The 25,083-nt window shown below is 50.6% G+C and overlaps 1 protein-coding gene across 5 annotated transcripts; it reads left to right on the top strand.

Annotated features, from left to right (window-relative positions):
* Positions 1-691: 691 nt before the first annotated feature.
* HGS (hepatocyte growth factor-regulated tyrosine kinase substrate) lies at positions 692-25,082 on the top strand. 5 transcript variants are annotated; one of them, XM_032970155.2, is made up of 21 exons: positions 692-925; positions 4,375-4,459; positions 5,520-5,595; positions 5,817-5,909; positions 9,308-9,428; positions 10,276-10,328; positions 11,027-11,095; positions 11,219-11,343; positions 12,046-12,124; positions 14,251-14,349; positions 15,158-15,253; positions 15,591-15,629; positions 15,758-15,925; positions 16,374-16,581; positions 18,137-18,309; positions 18,832-18,972; positions 19,946-20,162; positions 20,572-20,681; positions 21,391-21,489; positions 21,941-22,054; positions 22,826-25,082. In XM_032970155.2, the coding sequence occupies exons 1-21, from the start codon at positions 889-891 to the stop codon at positions 22,889-22,891; spliced, it is 2,268 nt and encodes a 755-aa protein (XP_032826046.1). In that variant the 5' UTR covers positions 692-888; the 3' UTR covers positions 22,892-25,082. The 5 variants fall into 5 exon arrangements, with proteins under 5 accessions (XP_032826046.1, XP_032826047.1, XP_032826045.1 ...); XM_032970156.2 differs by having other exon boundaries at positions 693-925; positions 9,311-9,428; positions 16,371-16,581; XM_032970154.2 differs by having other exon boundaries at positions 693-925; positions 16,371-16,581.
* Position 25,083: the final 1 nt, after the last annotated feature.

Here is a 25,083-nt window from a genome sequence, read left to right as displayed (position 1 = left end):
CTCGCGAGATGCTGGGTTGCGATGCATTGGCGTCCTCTGCAGGGCCACGTGCGTTACTGCAGGCGTGAAAGCCAGCTGCTGCCAGAGCGCTCGCTCGCTGTCCGAAAATGTCAGTGTTCGTCTCAGTCTATCATCACCATAGCAATAATTATGGTCATTTACAGATACAAATTTACTTGCGAAAGGTTTCGTTCATCGTCGAGAAAAAAATATATCTAGGCGCGTGAAATCGCAATTGCCCCAGCTCTGTGATCCTATATTGTGGCATTTCGATTAGTCACTGCGGGTACACGTGGGTGCAAACTCATTACCGAATTATAATCTCACCATGAGATGAAACGGAGCGAACGAGACAACATAATCGAGCAAGCGAGATAAATAAGCATTTGTTTTGTTTTAATTCGAACCCCAAACTCAATCAAAAGTGACGGGGCAGATGGGAGGGGCGGGGTCAGTGGGGAGGGTTTGGGCCGGTGGGGGAGGAGCGGGACTAGTTGGGGGAGGAGCGGGGCTGGTGGGGAAGGGGCGGGGCCGATTGGGGGAGGGGCGGGGCCGGAGGGGCGAGGGGAGGACTGGCGGCGGAGGGGGTAGACCCAGTCACGTGATTCCCTGGTGACATCATCCCGATGGGAGGGGGGGCGGGGTTTGTTTTGGGGGGAGGGGCGGGGTGAGAGCCAATCACGTGGTAAACGTGGAAACCTCTTTCCCGTCATGCACTGCGCGCGCTCCAGATGTTCCGCCAGCCATCTTGGTAAATAGAAGCGGACAGTAGTCGGGAGAGAAGCGGGCAAGCAAGCTCGGTCGTCATCAGCAGCAGCAACAACATCAACAACACCAGCAACAACAACATCAGCAGCAGCAGCGGGGGAAGGCGCAGCACTGGCCGCGATGTTTCGCAGCACCGGCTCCTTCGACCGGCTGCTGGGTGAGGCCAGTTCCGCGGATGCGGTGGTGGTTGATGTGGTGGTTGTGGTTGTGGCGGTGGTTGTGGCTGTGGTGGTGGTTGATGTGGTGGTTGTGGCTGTGGTGGTGGTTGATGTGGTGGTTGTGGCTGTGGTGGTGGTTGATGTGGTGGTTGATGTGGTTGATGTTGTGGTTGATGTGGTGGTTGTGGCTGTGGTGGTGGTTGATGTGGTTTGTTAGCTGTGGTGGTGGTTGATGTGGTGGTTGTGGCTGTGGTGGTTGATGTGGTGGTTGTGGTTGATGTGGTGGTTGTGGCTGTGGTGGAGGTTGATGTGGTTTGTTAGCTGTGGTGGTGGTTGATGTGATGGTTGTGGCTGTGGTGGTGGTTGATGTGGTGGTTTGTTAGCTGTGGTGGTTGTGGTGGTGGTTGATGTGGTGGTTTGTTAGCTGTGGTGGTTGTTGATGTGGTGGTTGATGTGGTGGTTTATTGGCTGATGTGGTGGTTGATGTGGTGGTTGTGGCTGTGGTGGTGGTTGATGTGGTGGTTGATGTTGTGGTTTGTTGGTTGATGTGGTGGTTTGTTGGCTACGGTGGTTGATGTGGTTGTTGTTGGCTGCGGTGTTGGTTGATGTAGTGGTTGTCGCGGCGGTAGTGGCTGTTTTGGCTGCTGTGGTGGTTAATGATGTGGTTGTTGTGGTTGCGATGGTGGTTGATTGTGGTTGTTGTGGCTGCAGTGGTGACTGTTGTGGTTGCGGGGGTGGTGGTTGTGGTTGTTATGGCTGCAGTGGTGGTTGATGTGGTTGTTGTGGCTGCAGTGGTGGTTGATGTGGTTGTTGTGGCTGCAGTGGTGGTTGATGTGGTTGTTGTGACTGCAGTGGTGGTTGATGTGGTTGTTGTGACTGCAGTGGTGGTTGATGTGGTTGTTGTGACTGCAGTGGTGGTTGATGTGGTTGTTGTGGCTGCAGTGGTGGCTGTTGTGGTTGCGGCGGTAGTGATGTGGTGGTTGTGGCTGCGGTAGTGGTTGTTGATGTGGTTGGTGTGGCTGCAGTGGTGATTGATGTGGTTGTTGTGGCTGCAGTGGTGTTTGATGTGGTGGTTGTGGCTGCGGTAGTGGGTGTTGATGTGGTTGTTGTCGCTGCAGTGGTGGCTGACGCGGTGGTAGTTTGTGGACTTTGTGGCCGCGGTGGTGGTTATTGGTTGTTGTGACCGGTGTGGTTGATGGGATTATGGTGGCAATTGTGTTGGCGGTAGTTGTGATTGGTGCGGTTGTAAGGGGTAGTGTTGCGCTAGTAGTTCTAGTTTAAGTGTTGGTGGTTGTGATTTCGGTTTTTGGTGGTTATACTTAATTTTGTGGTAGTTGCGGGTGTAGCTAATGCGGTTGTGCGCATGGTGATTTTCTTGGACGTGGTAGGTGTGGTCGAAGAGGCGGTGATTGCACTTGATGCGGTTGTAGTCGGTGCCGTGGTGGTGATTGTGATTGACGTGATGATGTTTGATAAGGAGGTGGTTGTATTTGTATCGAATAGTTGTTGTTGTTTGAAATGGCAGTCGTAGTGATTGCAGTTTCATTCGTGGTGTTTGTACTGCCCGTGTGTAATGCCATACGGAAGCTTGACAGACTGAACGAGGCTGCGGCTTCCTCTCGCTGCTCCAGGAGACGGGGGATGGTGGTAGAGGTGGTGGTGGTTGCGTCGTCGGTGCTGATCGCGGTGGTTGTGATGTCGGGATCGCGGTCAGAACTCCTGCTGGACGTGTTGCCGTTGCTGTGGGAATGGCTGTACTGGTGGGAGTAGTGAGTGGTGCGTGGTTTGGGGTGGATGTCGGGGTGACGGTAATGGGGAATCGTGTTTGTGGTGATAGCAGCATTGGTTCGGGGTTAGAGACGAGGGTGTGGTTGGAATCGTTGTGGGGGGGGGGGGGAATTAGGATCGGGGAGTTTTGGAGGAGCCCGGAGATGTCGTGGTCATGCTGTTTTCAGTCGGCATCTACAGTGGCCTCTTTGTTTAGCGGTGTGGTTATTTCGGAACTGATTGCCGTTGTCAGAACCAGGGTGCAGGTGTCGTGTAGAGAGGTCTGGGAGTTGGCCAACGTTTCTCGAGTGCCGTTAAGATATGGATGTGATCGAACTGGTGGTCGTCGTGGTATTGAGAGTTATGTGGTCGCGGTGTCATTTGTATACAGTATCGTGCTGTTGTGCGGTGTGGTCCCGTACAGAATTTGCACACGCACACATGGGGAGGGAATTCCAGACAACAGGACTGACGGCACAGAGGGACCGACCCTCGCATCCAAAATCTAAATCTTTATTTGGACTGCCGGAGCAATCCGATGAGCAGCAAAAAGCTCTTTTCCACAGATGTCCTGTATGGGCGGGTCGGACCAGAGTGGACGTCATTACGACCCGACAGTATTGTCGCGTCATGCTTGCTAAGCCCACTTTAGTGCGGCCCGCACTGGTGGAGTATGGAGCAAGTGATAATCCAGTGCTTGGCGGTGTGTGTGTGTGACTTGGTTATGAACTCGCTCTGCATTCGAATTAAGACCACGCGCACACGTGCGCACTGCATATGTGTGTGGTGGTGTTAATCGTTAAAGTCTTGACTTGTTTGCTGTCCTGGTTTTCAGTGTACTTTTGACGTCGTTTGTTTACTTTACAAACAACTATGTCAGCACACGTCTGGATTTATCCCGTCCCGCTGCACATTGCAAACATGGCAGGGGCGGGGAGTGACCACTTCTCACACTTTTTACACGTAGGCTTTCACGACCAATATTATTATTCTTAATTAGGTTATTTTGGGTTAGATTTAAGTAAAACATATTTGAATCTAACTTGCCAAATGCATCACCGCCCTCAGCACACCGATGTGTTGGAGAGTGATAATGGAGATTACCACATTTATGCGCGACCTAACCCAAAATTAACCAATTATGAATAACATCTAACCATGGTGGTGAGTGTAGACACGTGAAGAGTGACTTGGTTGCCTAGGACCAATTCAGATATAACTTGCCTTTTAATGTTACACCAGTGACTGAGTACAGTCATAATAGTTGTGCACTCGCTGTGTTCTGCAGCAGTCTAAAGAACTTTAAGGAAGACAGCCAAAAATACAGCTCTTGTAGATACTATGGGCATGGGGCCCTGTCTGACATGCGTTTGAAGCCTCATTCGTGAAGGACGAATGATTCAAGTGGCGTTTGACAATCACTGCCGTCGTGCCCGTGACATCACTGAAGTGACATTTTTTTTAAGTGTACGGTAGGCACGACACGGTGAGGTCACTCGACGTTACATGCAACATGCACAAACGTGACTTTAATCTTTTTTTCTCATTTAACACAGCTTGAAGTCCATATCAGATAGCCCTGCACACACAGCTAAGTCCTAGATCTGTAACAATTATTTCTATCCCTTGGTCATTTGTCAAGAATCGGGGTCTCAAATGAATCAAACCATGTCTTCCGCAGACAAAGCCACGAGCCAGCTGCTGCTGGAGACAGACTGGGACTCCATCCTGCAGATCTGTGACCAGATTCGTCAGGGTGATGTCCCGTGAGTGACTTACTCTCCTCATCAGCCCAAGTGACTCGCCACACTGTCTGCATGCCTAACCCTTTCACCAGTCGCTGTGAGATCCACTCCACCTCATTGAGTGTGGATTATAACGTTCATGTGGGGAGGGGGGGGTGAAAGGATGTGTCATGGGCAGCGTGCTCGAAGAAGAATATTTTACGTGACTGCTTTGGCAGTGATGCAGAAGCACAAGTGAAAAACGCAACTCGATGTTTGTCGATAACTGCCTTATGACAGAGAAGTGTATAATAGGTCAACAAATGTTTTCGACATAGCCCCTTTCCTCAGAGTGGCACGGAACAGAAGCATGGAGAGTAACAACGAAAATGGAACAACAAAACATAACTTTTTTCAGAAAAGGATACTGGGGAAAAAGAGGAACATGTGGATGGAGAACGAATGCAAATGAAATACAAACGCGTTGACTGTTAAGAAAATTAAGTGACCTAGAGCAGGACATATGGTCAATAGAAATTATAATAGAAATTATGGCTGATGACAGAATGGTATCCAAAGGAAAATGCCCAAGGGAATGACGACTGTGAAGATGGAAGAATGAGGTCAGTTCATGTGTAGGCCTCATATCCGGCAATGCAGGGCAGTGAGGGATTGCATTGTTTTGGAGTAACTCTCATCCAACAGTGGATAGACAAGTGACTGATGACGATAACAAAGGCAGCGTTAAGGACAGGATTATGGAGAAGTTGGTGAACGTTCTTGACAATTGTTCAACTCGCCATGATTGCCTGGTGGTGGTGGCGGCACACACCTGGTGAGGGGTTGGTGGATCACACAAGTGTGACCAGATTTGTATAACTTTATTGAAGCTCGGCACAAGTTAGAGGTGCTCCTTTCATTTCCGAAATGGTTAAATAATCTTGAGAATGCAGACTTTATTGTCGCAATGCACGTCGTGGGTGTGTATGCAATGTTTACGGATACACGGAGAATCCTCCATTTGTCCTCGACAATGAATGTTTTTCTCCCCTCCAACCACCCCCCCCCCCATCTATGACGGAATTTGCGGTTCACCACGCAGGGTCAAATACGCCATGCCGGCCATCAAGAGGAGGGTCAGCGAGAAGAACCCACACGTTGCCATGTTCGCCCTCCAGGTGGGTGATGCGCCTCTCCGGAGGACAGACGACGAACCGTGATTATGATAGAGTAAATACCTGCGCAACCAGTTTTTTTACAAGAAACACCCAACAGGCGTTTTGCGGTGATGTGTTTAACCTCGTGCGCATAGGTGCTCACTAACAGCACCTGCCCCGGACAGACAGTCTCTTTAAAGGCTCCACGCGACATCTTCGTTTTTGTGTGTGTGTGTGGCCAGGTGCTGGAGTCTGTGGTGAAGAACTGTGGGCAGCTGGTGCATGATGAGTTGGCCACCAAGCAAACAATGGAAGAGTTCAAGGAGCTGTGCAAGGTGGTTGACCCATCTACCTCTTTTTTTTTTCCCATTGCGTCATCCGAGCCCTGTCTGTCCGGCCTGTCGCGGATCAGGAGGCCCGGGTTGCTTTTCCACTGCAGATCCAGAGCCATGCCACTGATGTCACACCATGTGTGATGTTGAGACGCATGCAGATGATGCAATGACGCATACATGCACGTGCGCACATACTTATATGCCACATTGACGTACACTCGCATGTGTACACACTTCCTCAGCACCCCAAAGCTGCGGACACACTGGGCACCATTTTTGCTATGTTCTGGTGTGATTATGTCACACGCGTTGAACGCACAATTAGCCCATTAGCCCTGTTCCAAACCCTGCTTGTCCCCGAGCAAGGTTCTGGTGTCTTGTGAGGTCGGCATATAAACGGTTTGGTTCCAGCTTGGCTCGTCAAATAGCCAGTGGAAAACCGCCTGTACAGTGATGGCCTCATGCTGCCACAGCTCGACTCGATTGTGCTTGTAGAAAGAGGTATTTGTTGGGCCTAACCCTGAGCCTATCATTCCATTCACATCGGAGTCCTGTCTAATGACTTATCCTCTTAAGCTCAAATCCAACACTCATTCTCTTAATGAAAACGCTCAACATTGGTTTACTTTAGTTCTTGGGAGCATTAGTGCACCGCATTAACCAGGTTGACTCAGATAGACTGCCCCTTGTAGTTGGGCAGTTTATAATGTGAGTTGAATGGTGTTCATCTGCTTTTACACTAACAGTTTAACACGTAGGCTTTTGTGACAAATATCCATAATAAAAAAAATGGGTTAGATCACGTAAATATAAATGAGGTGTTAAACCCGCCACCACCCAACGCAGCCAATTATTAAGGTTTGTCACGTAAACAACGTGCCAATAATGTTGGTAGCAATACAATACAATGTTAGTAGCAATACAAGATACGTTTCGCTACCCATGCGTCTCATTCACACGGCCGACTTGCTGTGCAGTCGCAACCAGCGGTGCTGTTTGTCACATCATGTTCGCTGGAGCATGGTGCCCCGGTGTGCCCTCCTTAAACTCTCCCAGGCAGGATGCAACCTGCATGCGGAATGGATATGCGTTGCCCAGCTTTGCGTGCAGCATTGGTGGAACGAAAAGGTGGCCACAGTGCACGCTGGTTCGGGTCGGGCAATAATGCAACAAATCTTCTCTTAGGCGAGTGGCCATATTAGTATTATGCGGACATTCGTGCACAACTAACTTTGGATTCCACTCATTGCATTTGTTCCGTTGTCCTCCGATGCGGGCCTGTGTATAGAACCTGCTAAGCTAGTCCGACAGATGGTGTTTAAAATGTTGTCAGTCAATGTAAATTCTTACCAATTGCAAGCATACAAACAAGAGGGGGTGGGGGGAGCTGTGATTGGAGGCGGCGTGTCACGTTCAGTGGGTGGAGCTGTGTTCTCTCGACAGTGGTGGGTGGGTGATGGGTGGGGTAGTGTAGTGGTTAGCGTGCTGCGGTACGCTACGAATCCGGCAACTCTGACTTCGGCGTGTCGCTGTGTTCTCAGTGAGAGGGGGTAGGGTGGGGTGGGTGAGTGGTGGGAGGCGTGTCGCTGTGTTCTCAGTGAGGGGTTGGGGATTAGTGGAGGGGTGGGGTGGATGGGTGAGTGGAGGGAGGCGTGTCGCTGTGTTCTCAGAGGGGTTGGGGAGATGTGGAGGAGAAGGGGTGGGTGAGTGGTAGGAGGCGTGTCGCCGTGTTCTCAGTGAGAGGGGTTGGGGAGATGTGGAGAGGTGGGTGGATGGGTGAGTGGTGGGAGGCGTGTCGCTGTGTTCTCAGAGGAGTTGGGGAGATGTGGAGGAGAAGGGGTGGGGTGGATGAGTGGTGGGAGGCGTGTCGCTGTGTTCTCGGTGAGAGGGGTTAGCGAGACGTGGAGGGGTGGGAGGGGCACAGCAGTGTGGGGAGGAGTGTGGCCAGACCCCCGTCGGTGGTGGTGGGGGGTGATGGTGTAAGCGTTTCACGTGAGCCGTGACTCGAGAATGGAAATACCCACGTGCCTGTTTGAGAGCCCCGCGATTGGCTTGGGCGCGTCTGGCGTCTTGGGTAATGCTTCACCAGGAAGTGAGGGGGGCCTCCGCTGGGAGCAACCTTTAGAGCCCGCGCACCTCGCACGAGACGCAAAGTCTCGCAATTTGGACTTATTACGCCGTGAGAACCGGTAAGTTTCCTTGGGCATGAGTGGAAGGCGCCTTGTAAATAAATGTAAATTATTATTACTATGCGTACGACTCGCGGGATGTCTCGTTCACGGTCCGGGCGGGTGAGCGCACACCGTTCTTCATGGTCTGTTAGCTGTGGGGTTTTTTATTGTTGAGAAATTGTGAAGTCCCTGACGGCATTACTGTGCGTTGAGCCTGCGTTGATTTATAATACAGCTTGCGTTCATTTGTATTATTATACGTGTGTATATCATACAGGGTCATATATTTATGGATATGAAAGCAAAACGTTGGTAAATTCTTGCTCAAATCAGCATTAGCGGCCATCTCCCTGTTTACAGCCTTGACCCAGTGGTGGATATTTCTTCGTGTCAGCGGCGGGGACGGGTTTCCACAGGGAAACCACCGTTGACCTCCCCACAAAGTGGTACAGATTGTATCTGCCCCTGGAGTGATGATTGGCCGAGTCAAACCCCAAACATGGTTTGAACTCGGTTTAACATGTAGGCTTTCGTGACCAATATCCATAAATATATAAATGTGTCGTGAAACCCGACACCACCCGACACAGCCAACTAGTAAGGGCTGTCACGTAAACAGAACGTGGCCAATTCGGCACTAGTACAGCACACCGGTGTGTTGGAGAGCCAAGCCACAACATTTACAATCTCAGTACTCCGTTGACTGTGTCGGGTGGTGGCGGTTTTTAACGACACATTTACGCGATCTAACCCAAAAAAAACCCTCTTATGGATGGTTTGAACTAGTATTGCGAGTCACTCGCTCTACCGCCTAGTTACCTGGTCGGATAATAGATACCGCACTAAAATAATGTGGTGAAATTATGGAGAGAACTTATGTTTAATCACAGCCTCTGCATTGTCTGCCTCCAATTTCAAAACGCTTGTGACATTTTAACACTCTCCGAATACGCTTTGTGCAAATGAATCTGGTCTGATTTGCTAACGGCAATCCATATCTTTGTGGGGTATCTACGAATGCGTCATGGGATATAAATGTGTAAGGGTATGCGTACACCTTCAGTGCTACGACGCACCAAATTGTGAAGCAGTTAGATTGGTTAATACATTTTAAAAAAGACATTTTTATTCTTCGATTTATGTGTTTTTTAGGCTTGTACACGGGTTTATTTTTAAACCTGCGCTCTCTCCTCCTCTCCCTCGCACACGTGTGACTCTCCACCGCAGAAGTATTCGGACCCAGTGAAGTCGAGGCTGCTGGGTCTCATTCAGGCCTGGTCGCAAGCCTTCCGCCACGAGCCCAAATACCGCGTGGTGCAGGACACCTACCAGATTATGAAGATGGAGGGTGAGAAGTTCGCACGCTCTTGCGTTGGGCTTTGACGCTCGCAAAGTCAAAGCCCACGCTCGCGATGCGTGCGTCAATTTGCGCCCGTGAGAATGGATTATTTGCGTTTAAATCACAGTTGCTGAGCACAGGCCCAAATGCGTCACGTGATGTTCTAGAATGGTATGCCATATGATACGCTACATATTAGTCTAATGGAGTGAACAAAATTGTATAACCTGAGACGGAGAGAAATGGGAGACTGTTCAATAAGACGATAGCATGGCTCGTGTAAACGTTTCGCTGATGTGCGTTTAGTTCTCGGAAAGGAATTGGCGATAACTTTTAAGTTCCGAAACCTCTGTCAACGCGGCACTTGAACCACAGTGGTGAGGTCACGCAAGTTCAGGGGTCTTGCTCGTTAAGGGATGACATTGATTGATCCAATTCGTTGGGAGCAGGAAATGTGTTTTTATTGAGCTGGCTGCGTTAAGCTGACAACTGGTGTTTCGATGTAGTCTTACAATTTGGGATTCGGTGTAAGAATGTATTTTTGTTCTGCATTGCTTTTACAGTCTCATTTGTCTTGTCTATTATAGAGGTTTTTCCGTTTCGCATAGATATTAATACGTCGTTAAACCCGCCACCACTCGACACAGCCAATTAGTAAGGTTTGTCGCGTAAACAAAACATGCCAATTCGTGACTAGTTCAGCACGCCGGTGTGTTGGAGAGTAACCCACAACATTTACAATTCTAATATTACCACCAGCCTCGTCAAGGAAATAATTTAAATACATTGCAAATAATGTATGTTCAGGTGTGTGAGTTGACGTGTGTGTGTGTGCGAACGATGTTGTGTGTTCCAGGATTCACATTTCCAGAGTTCAAGGAAAGTGACGCTATGTTTTCGGCAGAGAAGGTAAGGCTTAGTGGGTGGAATAACCTGCGATGGGGGTCGCGTTCATACAACTTTGTCCTGCTTGTGTTTTTACGGGATGGTGTGTAGCTCCCTTGAAAGATGGAGCGGCGCATGGTGCTGTTGTGTTGTAAGCTGTAGTGGAATTGTCTGTGGTGCATCCGTGTTGGGGGCCTTATGCACGTGCTGTGTTGAGATTCGCATTGCATGAGGTGTTATGCTTTCTATGTCCATGGCGAGTGTTGCGTTTGTGGTCATTGTGTCTTGTTGGTATGTGTTGTTGTTGGGTGCTGTCGTGTACATGGTGTTTTGAATTGTGTGTGATGTTTTGTATGTGCTATGGTGCAGTTGTGCCTTGCATGTTTTTGGTGTGCGTTGTGAAGTGAGTTGTGGTGCGTATTGCGGTTTGTGGTATGTTTTGTGTGTGTTTTGATGTACATTGTGTGCTGTAGTATATTGTGTGTTGCTTGTGTAGGCGTGCCTTGTATGGCCTCAACGTGAATAAAGCCTGGCACAAGCGCCGTGGTGACGTCACCGCCACTTGGTGGCGAATGGCGGTTGTTTTATGTGTGGTGGTGTGCGTTGCGTGTATGGTGGTTTGCCTTGCAGTTACGGTGGTGTGCGTTGCGTTGTGTGTTTGCGGTTTCGCGCTCTGGATCTTACGTTGAGTGCTGCTTGTTCCCGTGGTGACGGTGTGGCAGGCCCCTGAGTGGGTGGACGCGGAGGAGTGTCACAGATGCCGCGTGATGTTTTCCATGACAACTCGCAAGGTGATCTTCCATGACCCGCCCCCCCCACCACCGCACATGCGTCCGTACGTTTGTACTAACCATCGCTCCGCAGGCAGGCAGTGATTGACCGCAGTTCCTCCGTCTGCCGTTATAACCTCACAGCACCACTGCCGAGCATGTGGACAGATCTTCTGCAGCAAATGCTCGTCGCGTGCCTCGACCATCCCGAAGTACGGCATCGAGCGGGAGGTGCGCGTGTGCGAGCCTTGCTACGAGCAGCTCAACAAGTGAGTACCGCCTGCCTTCCACATGGCTCCTACCTGGCACCTACCTGTCTACTTGGGGTAGTAGCATGGCCTAGCGGTCATGCGTTTGCCTTCTTGTTGCAGGGGTTCACGGATTTAATGTGTGCGCACGCATGCGTGTGTGTGTGCTGGTGTACGTGCGTGTACAGGTGTGCATGAGCGAGTGTGCAGGCGTGCGCTCGCATATACATGCGAGTGTGTTTGGGATCTTTGCTTTTCATGTACGAGTTTAAATACATGTCACGAAATAAACACACACACTCCCATTATTCTTGCTATACCCAGGAAGGCCTCAGTGTCACTTTTCAGTAGGGTCCTGCCAAATTTTTGCAGGAGGGGGCAATGATTGATTGCTTTGTATATTCCAATTCAATAACTTACAGGGGCATTTTTTATTTGCCAAATATGGACTGCCTACTCTTGTGAACGATATCACGAGATGGCGCGTAATATTTGTTATGGTGAATACACCCGCAGAATTAATCTGGCTGTCCCTGGGTTAACCTGTACATATTTGCACAGGCACAATTGCAACAGGTGTACAAACATTCACCTACCTGTATGTGCACACACACACCACTCTTACGCACACCTGCCTTTGCTTGGAGAGGCCTCTTTGTCCTGTAGTGGAGACACCGTTGTTGATGACGACGACGACAACGTGTGTTATTGTCGTTGACTTAGGAAGGACCCCAACGCCAAGCCGACAGAAGGGGAACTCCCCCCGGAGTACCTGGCCAGCTCCCTCGCGCAGCAGCCGCAGGTGAGTGGCCGTGCGCGCGGATACAACTGTGGGTTGAACAGCGTTTGTACTCGCGATGCGGTAAAACCTGTCGTAGCCAGACTCGTTGAGGTGGTTGGTTGGGAGAGCCTTTCCAGTTTTGGTGTAAGCCTGACAAACTGTTAATAATTCACCAATTGAGAAAATGTGCGCACTTTGACGTTGGGTGTTGGGGGGGATGTTTCAGAGGTGGGTGGTGGCGTAGATGTGGTAAACGCAGGGCCAAGAGGAAGATGTTTGGGAGCCAGGGGGTTCATTTCAAGCCCATGTAAAGTCGTGGGCTGCCCATCCTTTACTTACAATTTTAATAACAAAATATCACTGCCATACAGTTTAACGTGAGTCACTTTCCGTCACCGTGAAGCAGGAGTTGAAGGCTTGAGGTTCATGGGACGTGGAAGGCTGGAATGGATTTTCAGACACACTCTTGGAGCATTTATTTTGTTGTACATTTAAAGTAAAATATAGAAGTGAAAGCGAAAACAGTGATAGGAGGGGAGCACTGACGGAGGGAACAGATTCCTGAACTGCATAAAAACTGATACCGCAACCGATTATTCGGTGATGCTGCATTGGCAGTGGTAGACAATCACAGAGCACAAAACGCAACGCATTCCTCAATGGCACCGCGGCCTTAATATAAAATATATTATTTATTTTATACCTATACGTGACTTTACGGAAAGAACCAAAGAGTGGATTCCTGCGGTCACGAAAGCTTCAAATCAAGATAAAAAAATATATATCGAATTAATCGGTGACGTTTCCTGCAATGATCCTTCATGGCGCATAACCCAAGTGAAATGTATTCAATTGCGTGCCGTAAAGAAGGGCCATTGGCCAAAAATGTCGCATGTTAAGTCGTTTTCCTTTTTAAGGCCCCCCACACAGTGTTATTAACGAATGTGTGGAATGCTTATTTTTGTACTAGTTGAGTGCACCACGTGTGTCGTACATTGGAAAGTGTAGTGCACATGCACACGTGGTCTCCTACCACATGCAGCTTAATTATTGTGTGAACAGTGGTGGGGAGGGGTTAGGGGAGGGGATTTTCGAGAGGTCTCCTTCAAGCTTACTCGTGTCCAGCTTTCAGAGGTTTTTTTTTGTGAACGCAAGATGTCATCTTCACGTGACCCAGGCCTACCCCTAACCCCTGTCACTAACCCCTTCTTGACCACTCCCAACCTGTCCTACTTACCATCACCATGGCTACACCTGCACTTTTAAATAAGCGAACTTTATTCTAACCACTGTCATCTAATGTGCTAATTTATCATTATTGTAAAGCGCCTTTGACCAAGGCGCTACATAAATCTGTGTAAGATGAGATACGGATCCTGCAAGTCAGTGTTTGACACATCTGCCAACACTTCCGCCACATGTTGCCACACGTCAACAAACCGTGAAATCCTGCATTACGTAAATAAGGGTGGATTTTTCAAAGGTCGATAAGTTAATCATGAACTGCACCACCCCTACGCTCATGAGGCACTCGATGTGGCCATTCATCGATTCCAGCCTGTGAAATGGAAACCTAGGCTCGCAATGGGTTTGCCGAATCGCTCGTTCTCTTCTCGGATGTTTGGTATTTTAACGTAGCTAAGTTTACATGGATTCTATAGGTTCTGTATACACCACAATAGCCAAAAATTATAATAATCGTTTCGTGGATTTAATCGTGCAATTTCGTCAATCCGCATTCAGGGAGAATGATTACCTCCAACCTTACCATTCGGGCAACCACTTTTGACTTCCCCAGAAAATGGTACTTTTTATCTATTCCAGAGGGATGATGTGCCGACTCAACCCCCAACGAGGATTTGAGCTCACAATTGTATATATGTTATATCGAGTCAATTACCTTGTTTTGCCCTTGCTGAACTGCAGTCTCTAATAACGTTGCTAAATTACCTTCACTCATACTCGTTCCTTATGTCTCGTCATAGTCACGCTTTGACCTTTGGTGGGTAAATCGTAGTTGTCGTCATGCTTGATGATCTTCGTCCATTTAATAGTCAGCGTTGGCATCGATATTCGATGACGTCGAGAATGTTCGTCGCCCAATATCGCGAACAAAAATTAACGCGGCTGGGCGCTCACACCGTCAGGTTCCTCCGAAGCGCGACGAGGCTCTCTCCCAGGAGGAGGAGGAGCTGCAGCTGGCCCTGGCGCTGTCGCAGTCCGAGGCCGAAGAGAAGGAGCGGCAGGTGAGTGGGGGAGGAAGCGCCCATCGCGATGACGTCGCGCGCGCACACGTTCACACCACTCGAGATTTGTCATCACCATCGTCGGCCTTTATCATTCCACTCTGGGATGAAGGCCTCGCCAAGCTATCACCGTCTCCCGCGGTCCTGTGATGTTACGTTCCACCTGGCACCTGCACACAAATCTATTCCCTCGCTCCATCTCCACGGTGGGCATCCTCTCTGGCGGGTTCCCTCCTCGGGTTACCACTCCATCATTCGTCGATCACAAGCCATCATTTATTAGACACGTCTCCTGCTCGAGCCCATTGACTTTTTTTTTACTGCAGTCAATATGTCGTTCGCCTGGATCCGTTCTCTTATCTAAATGTTCCACTTTCTATCCGTCAATGTAATTCCAAGCATGATGAACATCACGTGATAAGAAGTAATGCTTCTCATGAGCAAGCGTTCATTTCCGGTTTGTGCTCTTTTCGAGTGTTTGGTATGTTTGTCATCTTCTAGTCCCTTAGGCTTTTGGGCCATTGGGTAGTGCCAAGTGTGATTCGGCATATTGTCTGACATTTCGCTCCACATGCTGGGAGCTTTTTCAGGAACCGAACTGAGACACTGACGTTCTCCCTCTAATATATCATTTCCGGTTGTTGACTTCTATTGGTTCAGCTCCCTGACGAAGGCCGGCGAGCTTTGGACATAAATGCTGAAACAACATGCGGCACAACCTGAAAACACAGCGTAGGAGAGCGCTATAAAGCACAAGCCTACGCATAAGTGACGACGTGTTTTGATGTTGTGGACTCGTGCGTTTCAGCGGCAGAAGGCAGCGATGTCGGCCTACACCCGCTCGGGCTCCCCCGTCGTGGCGCCATCGTCCTCTCCCGCCAACACGCTCTACACGCCCACCACGGTGCGTACAGCTACTGCTGCTCGCGCCGCCGCCGGCCACCAGCCATCCATGGCCACCCCCGCCCCCCCCGTGCCGCTGTGCTGACCCCTACGACCCGGCACTTTCTCAGGGTCTCAAGGGTTGGGGTAAAGCCAGGAGGCCAGAAAATGTAGGGAACGGCTAATATAGTAATTGGCAGATTTAAGGGTCTTTAAGTGTAAGGGGCAGCAGATGTATGGGGTCAAAGTGTTGGGGGCCGGCCATGGTAAGAAGCCAGCAATCCAGCGAACACATCTGGTGCTCCTGTGCACATCCCTTTTTCCTACGAACACCAGGACCTTCTCTTTTTGTTTTACAGGTGTCATCTGCTCCCCCAGCTGAAGAACACGATCCAGAGGTGAGGTCCAAAGGATCTCGAGATTTAATACGCATCACGTGTTGCTGTGCCGCTATTTGGTTGAAGCGGAGCAAGTGCCGTTTCATTGTTGGCTACCAAGCGTTCTCACGATCTGTGTGCGTGTACAGCTGGCGCGCTACCTGAACCGGCAGTATTGGGAGCGCAAGCAGGAAGAGGGTGTGGTGGTGCCCGCCACACGTCGCAGCCCCACCCCGTCCGCTCCTGAGCCTGCCCCGGCCACCGCAACCAATCCGGTCGCGGTTGAAGGGCACGTGTCGCCCATCAAGGTGGCGGAGGTGAGGAGGCAATACATTGGATTGAAGGTTTAACCCCAGACACGAGCAGCTCTTGTCTCGTGGATACACGCTTGGGGCATGTGTTCCTGGCTGTCGGACACGAGTGTGAAGAGTCCTTCAGGACAAAATACCCTTGAAGGTTATGAGCGTGCGCTCTAATATCAGTCAATTTATTGTCATTTTAGAACTGCTGTGGCAATACATATTTGACGGTAACTTTAAAGGCAATCTTTTGATTAACCAAGTTTTATGTTCGACAGCGTAGGACATTGTAGGCGCAAATCGACAACAACTTTCGAACTTTTTGTGTTTTGGATCTCTTAATTGTTAAACGTCGGTCTCTCCCCTTGCCAATGCCCTGAGCTCATTTTGATTTGGACCACGCGCACCCTACCCCAACCCCTGACTTGTCGTCCGCTGCCACCCACCCTCCTCCTCGCTGCAGCAGTACCAGAACGGCGAGACAGAGGAAAACAATGAGCAATTCCTGCGCACGCTCAACAACGCCATCTCCACCTTCGCTAACCGCATGAAGAGCAACCACGCACGCGGACGCAGCATCACCACCGACACGGCCGTGCAGTCGCTGTTCCAAGCCATCAGCAACATGCACCCGCAGCTGCTGCAGCTGCTCAACGAGCTGGACGAGAAGCGCCGTGCGTGCTCGCCGCAGTCCTTTGCGACACCGCGAGACGACAGTGCATCATTTGTAGCCCCCCCCCTTCCCCCCCCTCCCACAATTGATCCTTATGGCAGTACCCCGGGGTACGAAATAATACAAAATGGGCCGAGGCAATTAAATATTTTATTTCTGGGACACTATTTTATTCAGGGGTGTACTTCACTCCGCGACTGGGGTTACAAATCAATCCGAAATCAGTGCCACACTCCGCGATGTCGAAACGCCAAACAGCTTAAAAAAATCCGTTATCGAAAAATTCAACTTTGAATAGTGCATCGTGTACAGCTCGTCGAGATGAGTCGATTTGCTGCATCAACAGACTAAAAATGACTGCATCACGGACATTATGCGAGAGCTGGGGTACTATGGTACCCCAGGGTACCACCATAAGGTTCAATTCACGCATGTCTGCTTCTACTTTCCCAACTCCGCTGGCTCCCTGTCGACTATCGCTGTGTTTACATGTCTCACTCCGAGTCTCTAAATCCCTCCGTGGTCATGCCCTCACTTTATCCCGCACCTCTGATTAGCACGGTTGGCTATGTGCGGTTGTGAAAGACGTTCAGCATACACACATCTTGCTTCTCTCATATCTTACTATGTCCCCTCCCACCCTCTACGCACCCAATCTCTTCTGTCCCTCTCTGTGTCTCCCTCGCCCTGCGCCCAGTCCCGCTCTGTCGTTCTTTTTCCCTTCTTGCTCTTGTTCACGGGAACAAACTCCCACTGCGCATAAAACAATCATCTTGACATTAACCTGCTTCAGTTTCTCACTAAAAACTACCCACCTCTTGCCCATACTACCCCTACTCTCTGCCACCCCAGCCCTCCAGTTGTGACCAGGCCTACCCCAACGCCCTATCACTATTCCTATTACATACCCTAATCACGATCACTACCCCCCCCCAACCCCTATGACTTCTCCAACCTCTCCTTAATCAGTCTCACCTGTGCTCTGCTGTCACCATAACTACACCAGCACTATTTAATAACCCCACTCTTTATTTTAACCACTATCCTGTTATGTACAATTAAATATTTGTAATTCTTGTAAAGCACCTTGAATTAAGGCACTATATAAATATGTAAGATAATATCTGTACAGTTCAATACAAGGGTTACAGAAGAGGGGTGTTGAATATCTGAACCGATCTTGGGCCTCCCCTAGATCGACTTAGCCTCAAATGACTACCTGGTGTAGTGTTTAAACATCAGCACTGGGGAGACAAAGGCATGGTCCTGGCCACCGGTACATATGTATGTATGTTGAACTTCTTTCGCACAGGACGTAGCCAACCGTGCCAAACAGAGGTGCAGGGGAAGGATAACAAACTAAACGCAAACATCAGTTCGATGTAAAAGAGTTTTCACTCTAGATTTAAAAGTGCATAGCTCCCAGTGGCTTTCTAATATCGGAAGAGCATTCCAGATGGCCGCAAAAACGCTAACGGCACTTGCCCGAGCAACGGTCTGTTAAATGGTACGCGCGGATTTCGTTTTGTTTGTTTGTTTCCGCGTGGCGCCGGCAGTGCACTACGAGAGCCTGCAGGACAAGCTGGCGCAGATCCGGGACGCGCGCGAGGCGCTCAACGCACTGCGCGAGGACCACCGCGAGAAGCTGCATCGCGCTGCCCAGGAGGCCGAGCACCAGCGGCAGGTCCAGCTGGCGCAGAAGCTGCACATCATGCGCCAGAAGAAGCAGGTGAACGAGCGGGGGCGAGGGCACCGGCATTCGAGGAGGGTGCGACAGAAAACGAGGAAGAGAAATTAAGCTCGTGCATGCCAATGTTACAGTTGGGCCAGCATTACTCGACCTTTTTGGTATGCCCCCCCCCCACTCCGCACCCACTCCTCTCTCCCAGCTCCTCCCCCCACCCCCCCCGTTTGAGACCATGAATGTTGGGATATCTCTGATCCAACTGCATGTGCAGCACAGTCTTGATCGAGTGTAGATGTTGTGCGGTGACACGCGCCGTTAGCCTGCAGGAGGGTACTGAGCTCGATCAGTAACTCCTCCTGCACCATTCCAAAGCCACTGCTGGCGACCCACCTGTTAAAGGTTTCTGCACCGCCGTTGTGTTTATTCCATTTTCTCCTGTTTCCCATCTTTCGTTGGGCCGTCAACTTCCTTTAAGACTCTGCCGGTATCTGTGCTTCTTGCCGGCGATTGGATTGATTCAGTGAGTGTGTGTTAACGAATGAATGCGTGCATGTGTGCGTGCAGGAGTACCTGGAGATGCAGCGGCAGCTGGCGCTGCGACGGCTGCAGGACCAGGAGAGGGAGCGGCAGATGAGGCTGGAGCAGCAGAAGCAGACCATACAGATGCGCGCACACATGCCTGCCTTCTCCCTGCAGTATGCATCGGTGAGCATTTTATATCCTATGTCCCCAGCCATAGCACCAATTTATTCCAGCCCTGATTCTAATCTTAGCCTTAGCATGGTGTCCGTTGCCCTAACCCTAGCCATAGCTCTGGTTCTGAATTTGGCCATTCATGATGTGGGTCATGTAAGAAATGTGGCGTGTATGTTAGTGGGGAGCGATGATGCTTGGTTTGCTCAGTGCTCTGATTGAGACAAAACTGGGTTCAACTCCTGCCAGTACCATGCGGCATCTGAACATGTCATGGGCCTCTCTCAGGTTACCTCGGGCTTAAATGAGTATTTGGTGCAAAGTGTAAACCAAGGTAGCCATAATGTCATTAATTATGCACTCAATGCATGCATTATATAGGATTTGTACAAATCGTATGAAAAGGGGTTAGATTTAGGCTTGTATAAGTGTATCAACAAGATCGAAAACAACTGAGAACCATTACACACCAAACAAAAAAATCCTGAAAAGAATCGATTCTTTAGCGCGGCCCTGAATCGCGACATCTCATTGAATCGCTGGGGGGAGAGGGCGGGGAGTGCGATGACCGATTTTCTTCATACCCGCTGGGTTCGTGTCCACGGGAGGCATTTGTTTTTGGCCATGTCTTGTGTTTTTAAAGCTGGGGATGCTGCCGTGGTTTAATGGTTTTCACCCTGGACTTGCAATCCAGAGGGTGCCGGTTCGTTTCCGGCAATTGAAACAACGGTTGCAAGTATCTTAAAACCCCCTACCCGCCTCTTTCCACCAAGCAGTATAAATGGGTATGCCACAGTGAGTCGTTCGGCAGGTTGCATGTGGTGGGGTAAAATGTGGGTACTCCCTATTCCAAGATTTATGACCTGCATGGCGGGAGTGGTCTTCCACGAGCAGTGGCCTGAGCAATTACAGGGCCGCGCCTTGACCTTCGCCTGATGAGCTAAAAGGTGCCGCCTGTCTGTGTCCGCGTCTCGTGCCTCTCCAGGGCGTGCCTCAACCCGGCCCTGGCGGCGTGTACCAAGCGCCGCCCCAAGGGCCCCCCGGCAGCCTCAAGCAGGCGTTCAGCCCTCCCAGCTCGCTCGAGGGCTCCCCCATGCACGGCACGGCCTACCCGGGCAGCCTCCCGCCGGGCCAAGGCGGCGTCGCTCCTCCCTACACCACCGCCCCTGCCCCATTCAACCCCACGCAGCCACAGACCACAGGTGGGGGGGCCCGGGTTGTGCGCCAGCGCTGGGCTTGCAACTTTTTCCGCTTCATCGAGCGCTCGTCGGGAAGAGTAGTGCGTGCTAAGTCACGCTAAACGAGCACGTTCCCTGATGAGTTTTAAAATAAATTAAGCTTTTATGCACTTATACTCAACTATTTGGATCTCATTTGATCTTAGAAGCTAAGCGAGGTTGAGCAGTGGGGAGACAGAGGGGGGCCAGGTGTGGTGATTGCCTTAATAAGCACTCTTTAACAGGATTTGCTCCAACCGCCTGTTCAAGCCACTCTTGTACATTGGACTTTTCTCAGCGTTCTTGCTCTCTCGAGTTCTCACCTGGTTAAACAAACTAAACTCGGGTAATACTGGGGGGGGCTTTGGGTGATCTCTGTTGTGTGTGTGTTCAGATGCAAACTACGGAGGGCAGTACATGTACCCGGCGGGGGTTGGAGGCCCACAGCCTGGAGGGCCCAACCCCCAAGGGCCCTACCCCTACCAGCAGCCACAGCAGTACCAGGTGCGCACCCTGCGGCACACGCACACCCACTCACCCGCTGCTGCCTCTTGCTCGAGGAAGACGCAGCCAGCGAAACTACTTTAGTCATGCAGTACCGAGGCTCTGTCCCGGCATGAGTTTGAAGCTTTTTAAATGAGAAAAATGTAATGTTTTAATAGGATACAGTAAGGCGTCTGGTCACATACACCTCGAGTAATATCATTGCGTTTGGAGTGACATATTGAGTGGCCATAATGATGTACTTTAGCATAACTTTCATTAATATTTGTATTTTATTAACTGTTCGTTCTAATGACATTGCAGTTGATGGGCCAAGTTTCTTAAACTGCCCCCCCCCCTCTGTCTGCTCGGCCGCATCAATGGGTACACCGCAGTCGTACGACAGGTCACGTGTGGTGGGGTTAATGTGTGGCTATTCCAACTTCTTTTTAAGACATCTGGCCAGCTTGAAAGAGTAGGCCAAAATAACCTTCTAGATTGATCCTCCAGAGCTCCATCGTGCAGGGCCCTTGGGTCAGCGGCAGCTTAAAGCAAGCAATTGCAATTCCGCATCTTTCCTGAAACATTTTACTTATTCCACCTCCGTTAAATCGGACCACGTAAGCCCGCCTTTTGAGTAGAGACCATCTTTGGTTCCTCAGCATTGCGTGCGTTAGCCATCCGCACCGAGGCGGAGAAACGCGGTTAGCTCTGCGACTGCCTTTTGTAGGAGGCGGTGAGCCAGCCGCAGTCTCTGCCGGCCGCGCCTGCGCCTGGCGTGCTGAGCTACCCGCCGGCCCCGGTGGGCTATGCGCCGTACGGCATGCAGGTACGACGGGGGCGGCTTCACCGTGGGTGCAGACACGCAGCCGCCCTCTCCACGTCATTGGGGGCCGCGTCTCGTTTCTGCCATGCGCACCTCTTTCCACAGCTGTTTGTCCTCGTGCGCCAGTCGCTTATTTACCCTGACTTCCAATTTAATTTGCTTCGAGCCATTAGATAGATCCCCACACTGGTCTATTTGTCCTGATGAATCTCCAGGGATTATGACTTTCAGACGGAGTGGCTTAACAGCTGGGTTACAGAGAAAATTATCAGCTCTGTTAGCCATGGGGAATGTATTCTGGGTTGTTGATGTGAGTATTGTTTATTTTTGTATGCCATTTACATTGTGTAAATCAGTGGCTACTCCCAAGCTTCATAAATGGGTTTTTTTTTAATATTATAATTGCGGTCGTCGTGGATTAATGGAACAGTTGCCGTTGTTGTGATCGTCACAGGGGATGGGGGTGGCACTGCCCGGACAGGAGCAAGTGCAGGGGCAGCAGGGAGGCTTCCCGCAAGGGCCGCCACCGCCCACCCAGCCCGGCTACCAGCAACCCGCCTACCAACCCGTACGCCCCTTGCCCACACAACAACAACCGCCATTCGCCACTAAGTGGTGGTGACGTCACCACGGCGCTTGTGCCAGGCCATGTGCACATTGAGGACCCACGCACCCACACCCCGATGCAAACGCACACCTGCATGTCCACTCGCTTGTTAATGCACCCGTACTACTGCGTAGGTTTTCACGGTCGTGCTGCGTGGCTCTCGAATGTGTTTCCGGGGTTGTGCCGCGTTTTGTTCGGCACGATGTCCGCCGACGTTTTGTTCCACATGTTGGGCGCTTCCTCAGGAATTGAATTGAGCTCGAGCATCATACAGATACGTCTGCGGTCATGTGCCTGTACACAACTGCACAACAATGTACCTAGGTCCCAACTGAGGTTGTAAATGTACGTATGTTGAACTTCTTTCACACCGTACATAGCCAACCGTGCTAATCGGAGGTGTGGGGGAAGTACAACAAACGAAACGCAAAAATCCGTTCTCAAGAAATAATCAGCTATCTATTCCAAGTCGTGGAATCAATGCTCGCATTCAGTTCAGGCCACTACTGGATGACAGCTTCGTCACGCCAGGTTGGTCATTGGGCCATTTTTCACACTAGTCAGTGCGGGTTGGTCAAAGTTAACATGCGGTTATCGATGCTAAATATCCAAAATGAACAAGAATAGTCCCATTTAAGCATTGAGACGGGTCGAGGCATCGTTACAACCATCGCCACCTTCTCGTTGCGGTGAACGACAGTGGGTTTTATCGTTTATGCGTGTGTCATGCAGGCACCCCAGCAACCACTGGCAGCACCAGGCCCTGCGTCCGTCGCTCAGCTTATCTCCTTTGACTGAGACTACACCCTCCTCTCCCACCCACTCTTTCCCTTTCACACTACATCCCTCTTCTCCTGCTGTGGACCGCTTTCTCCCACCCTACTCCTCTCTCTCCCACCTTACACACCCCCATCTCTGGCCCTCCACATGTTCCCGCACCACGCTTATCCCATCACCTTTCTCTGCTGCTGCTTGTCCTGTTCCTATCTGAGCTTCTCATGTAGCTCGATCTGCTCCTCTTCATCCTCAACCCCTGCTCGTCCCTTGCTGCTCACCCTTCATGGACTTCGCCTGTCAAGGGCTCGCTCGGCAGCAATGCCCACCGCCGGCGCCCCTCGACAGTTGCAGGCCGGATCAGTAGCGTCCGGCTCCACGGTAATGACACCTGGAGGAATTCTTCAGCTAGAGACGCCACCCCGCGCGTTTCTGAAGTGGGCCGGGGAGAGGCGGTGAGAAACAATTGTAGGGAGAGTCACTTTTAAATTGCACGAGCGTCGAGCTGGCACGTCATTGCCTGGGGGTGGTCGTTGATTTGTTGACGATTGATGGCCTTGTGCTGTCGGCGAGCGGCGTTCGGCCAGTTTGTCGTGTTGCTTAAACTTCTTAAGTCTGCTTCCAGGAACGTGTAATCTTCTGGGTCTGGTTTAAATGGTGTCCCTGTGCTGGTTTAGAGTAAAGTTTTGCGTGTAACCGCTGCCAGTATCGCATTTTAACTAGTTTTGCCTGAGACAGCAGTGTGGTTCACCTGCGAAATGAGTTGTCAATGCGCCAATGGCAGAGGTGCGGGCACGAGGTTTGTGAGGCTAGGAGTCTCGCACACAGAGCAGCGAGGTTTCTCCTACACTCCTGCTGATTGGCGACCGATGTATGCAGCGCCGTGCTTGCCGCTGGGCAGGCACCAATCCGCGGGGCTGTCATCTTCATTTTCAACCCCTGCATCCTTTTATCTCTTCCTGTCCATTGCTCGCTAAGTTGGTAACGGATCGTGACCCCCTGCTGCACCAGCGGTGTCCCCACAGCTGTCGTTCGGGTGGGTGCCACGCTGCGGTTGATTCTCTTAATATTTTTGTCTAAGTAATCGCTCGAAGTTGCCGCTATGGCCGCACGACACGGCCGTCTGCCAACGTGCACCATGTCCAGCATCGGCCACAGGGCGCCCCCCCCCCCCCCCCCCGACGGTGTTGCCATTCGTAATTTGCCGTGCACGATCATGAACGGTGTTGGTAAACTTAAGAAACGTATAAAGGAAATAAACTTAAGGTTGTAAGCGTGTGTTCGTCGCAGAGGGACACGGTTGTGTCAAGCCATTGAGGCTCATTCCTCCATTAACCTTTCCTTTTAACGAATAAATATGAAACAAATGAGGTTTTTGAACTGAAATGACTTACCGTGATTTCTGGCGTGGCCTAGTCGTGCGTGTGCATCCTTGTCATTGGTAACGCTGCCTGTAAATATGAAGCGGACTCTCAAGCCTCGCAGTCCAGGGCCTCAGCTGCAGCCTGGTCAGGTGAAGTCTGGAACCCATCGATGGGGCCTCGGGACTGCTCCTATATTCAGCCTTTTCCCCTCTCCGTGCTTCAGTTATTCAAAACAAAGGCGCAGTCCTGCAATTACTTGCTCATGTCACTGCTGGCAGAAAAGCTTCCATGAGAGCCCTTTCTAGAGGGTGTCTTGGGATTTGGTGGGTATGTACCCACACTGAAAGATGTTTTTTTTTATTGGTTCAATGTGAATTTGGTTAAAAGAACCGCACAATTTGTTGAAAATGCTTTTAATTTATTCCCAGCATTCTGACGAAGCCCATGACAATGGCACCATCTTGAACGCCAAGCTCTTGATTTCCCCCAATGTTTCTGCTGTCGCGTTGTGCACCATGAGGTCACCACGCCGAATAGGTGACGTCCTGTGGCGGTGACTGCACACGCAAAGCTTTTGAGTTGTGTGGACCGTGGCTGAAATTCCAACATCACAGCAGTCCACATTGGAGGTTGATATACGAGGGTTGAATAACACCGATGCTGCACCCATTCTGAAGGTTTCTCTGAATGTGATACAGAAGCTTATAGATATAGAAGGGGAAAACCTCTGACCTAGCAACATCGTGGCGGAGGGGTGGTGAATTTAGAATAACCAGTGCACAATGCCGCTGACCGTCAATCTGTGTGGCTGCGTGTAAGAGCCTGTCCTGCAATAAAGTAAACTATAAACAC

Source organism: Petromyzon marinus, chromosome 43 (genome assembly GCF_048934315.1).
Source record: "Petromyzon marinus isolate PM22_M1 ecotype Great Lakes invasive population chromosome 43, UKy_Petmar_22M1.pri1.0, whole genome shotgun sequence".
Lineage (NCBI taxonomy): Eukaryota > Metazoa > Chordata > Hyperoartia > Petromyzontiformes > Petromyzontidae > Petromyzon > Petromyzon marinus.
This window is presented reverse-complemented; position numbering and strand designations above follow the sequence as displayed.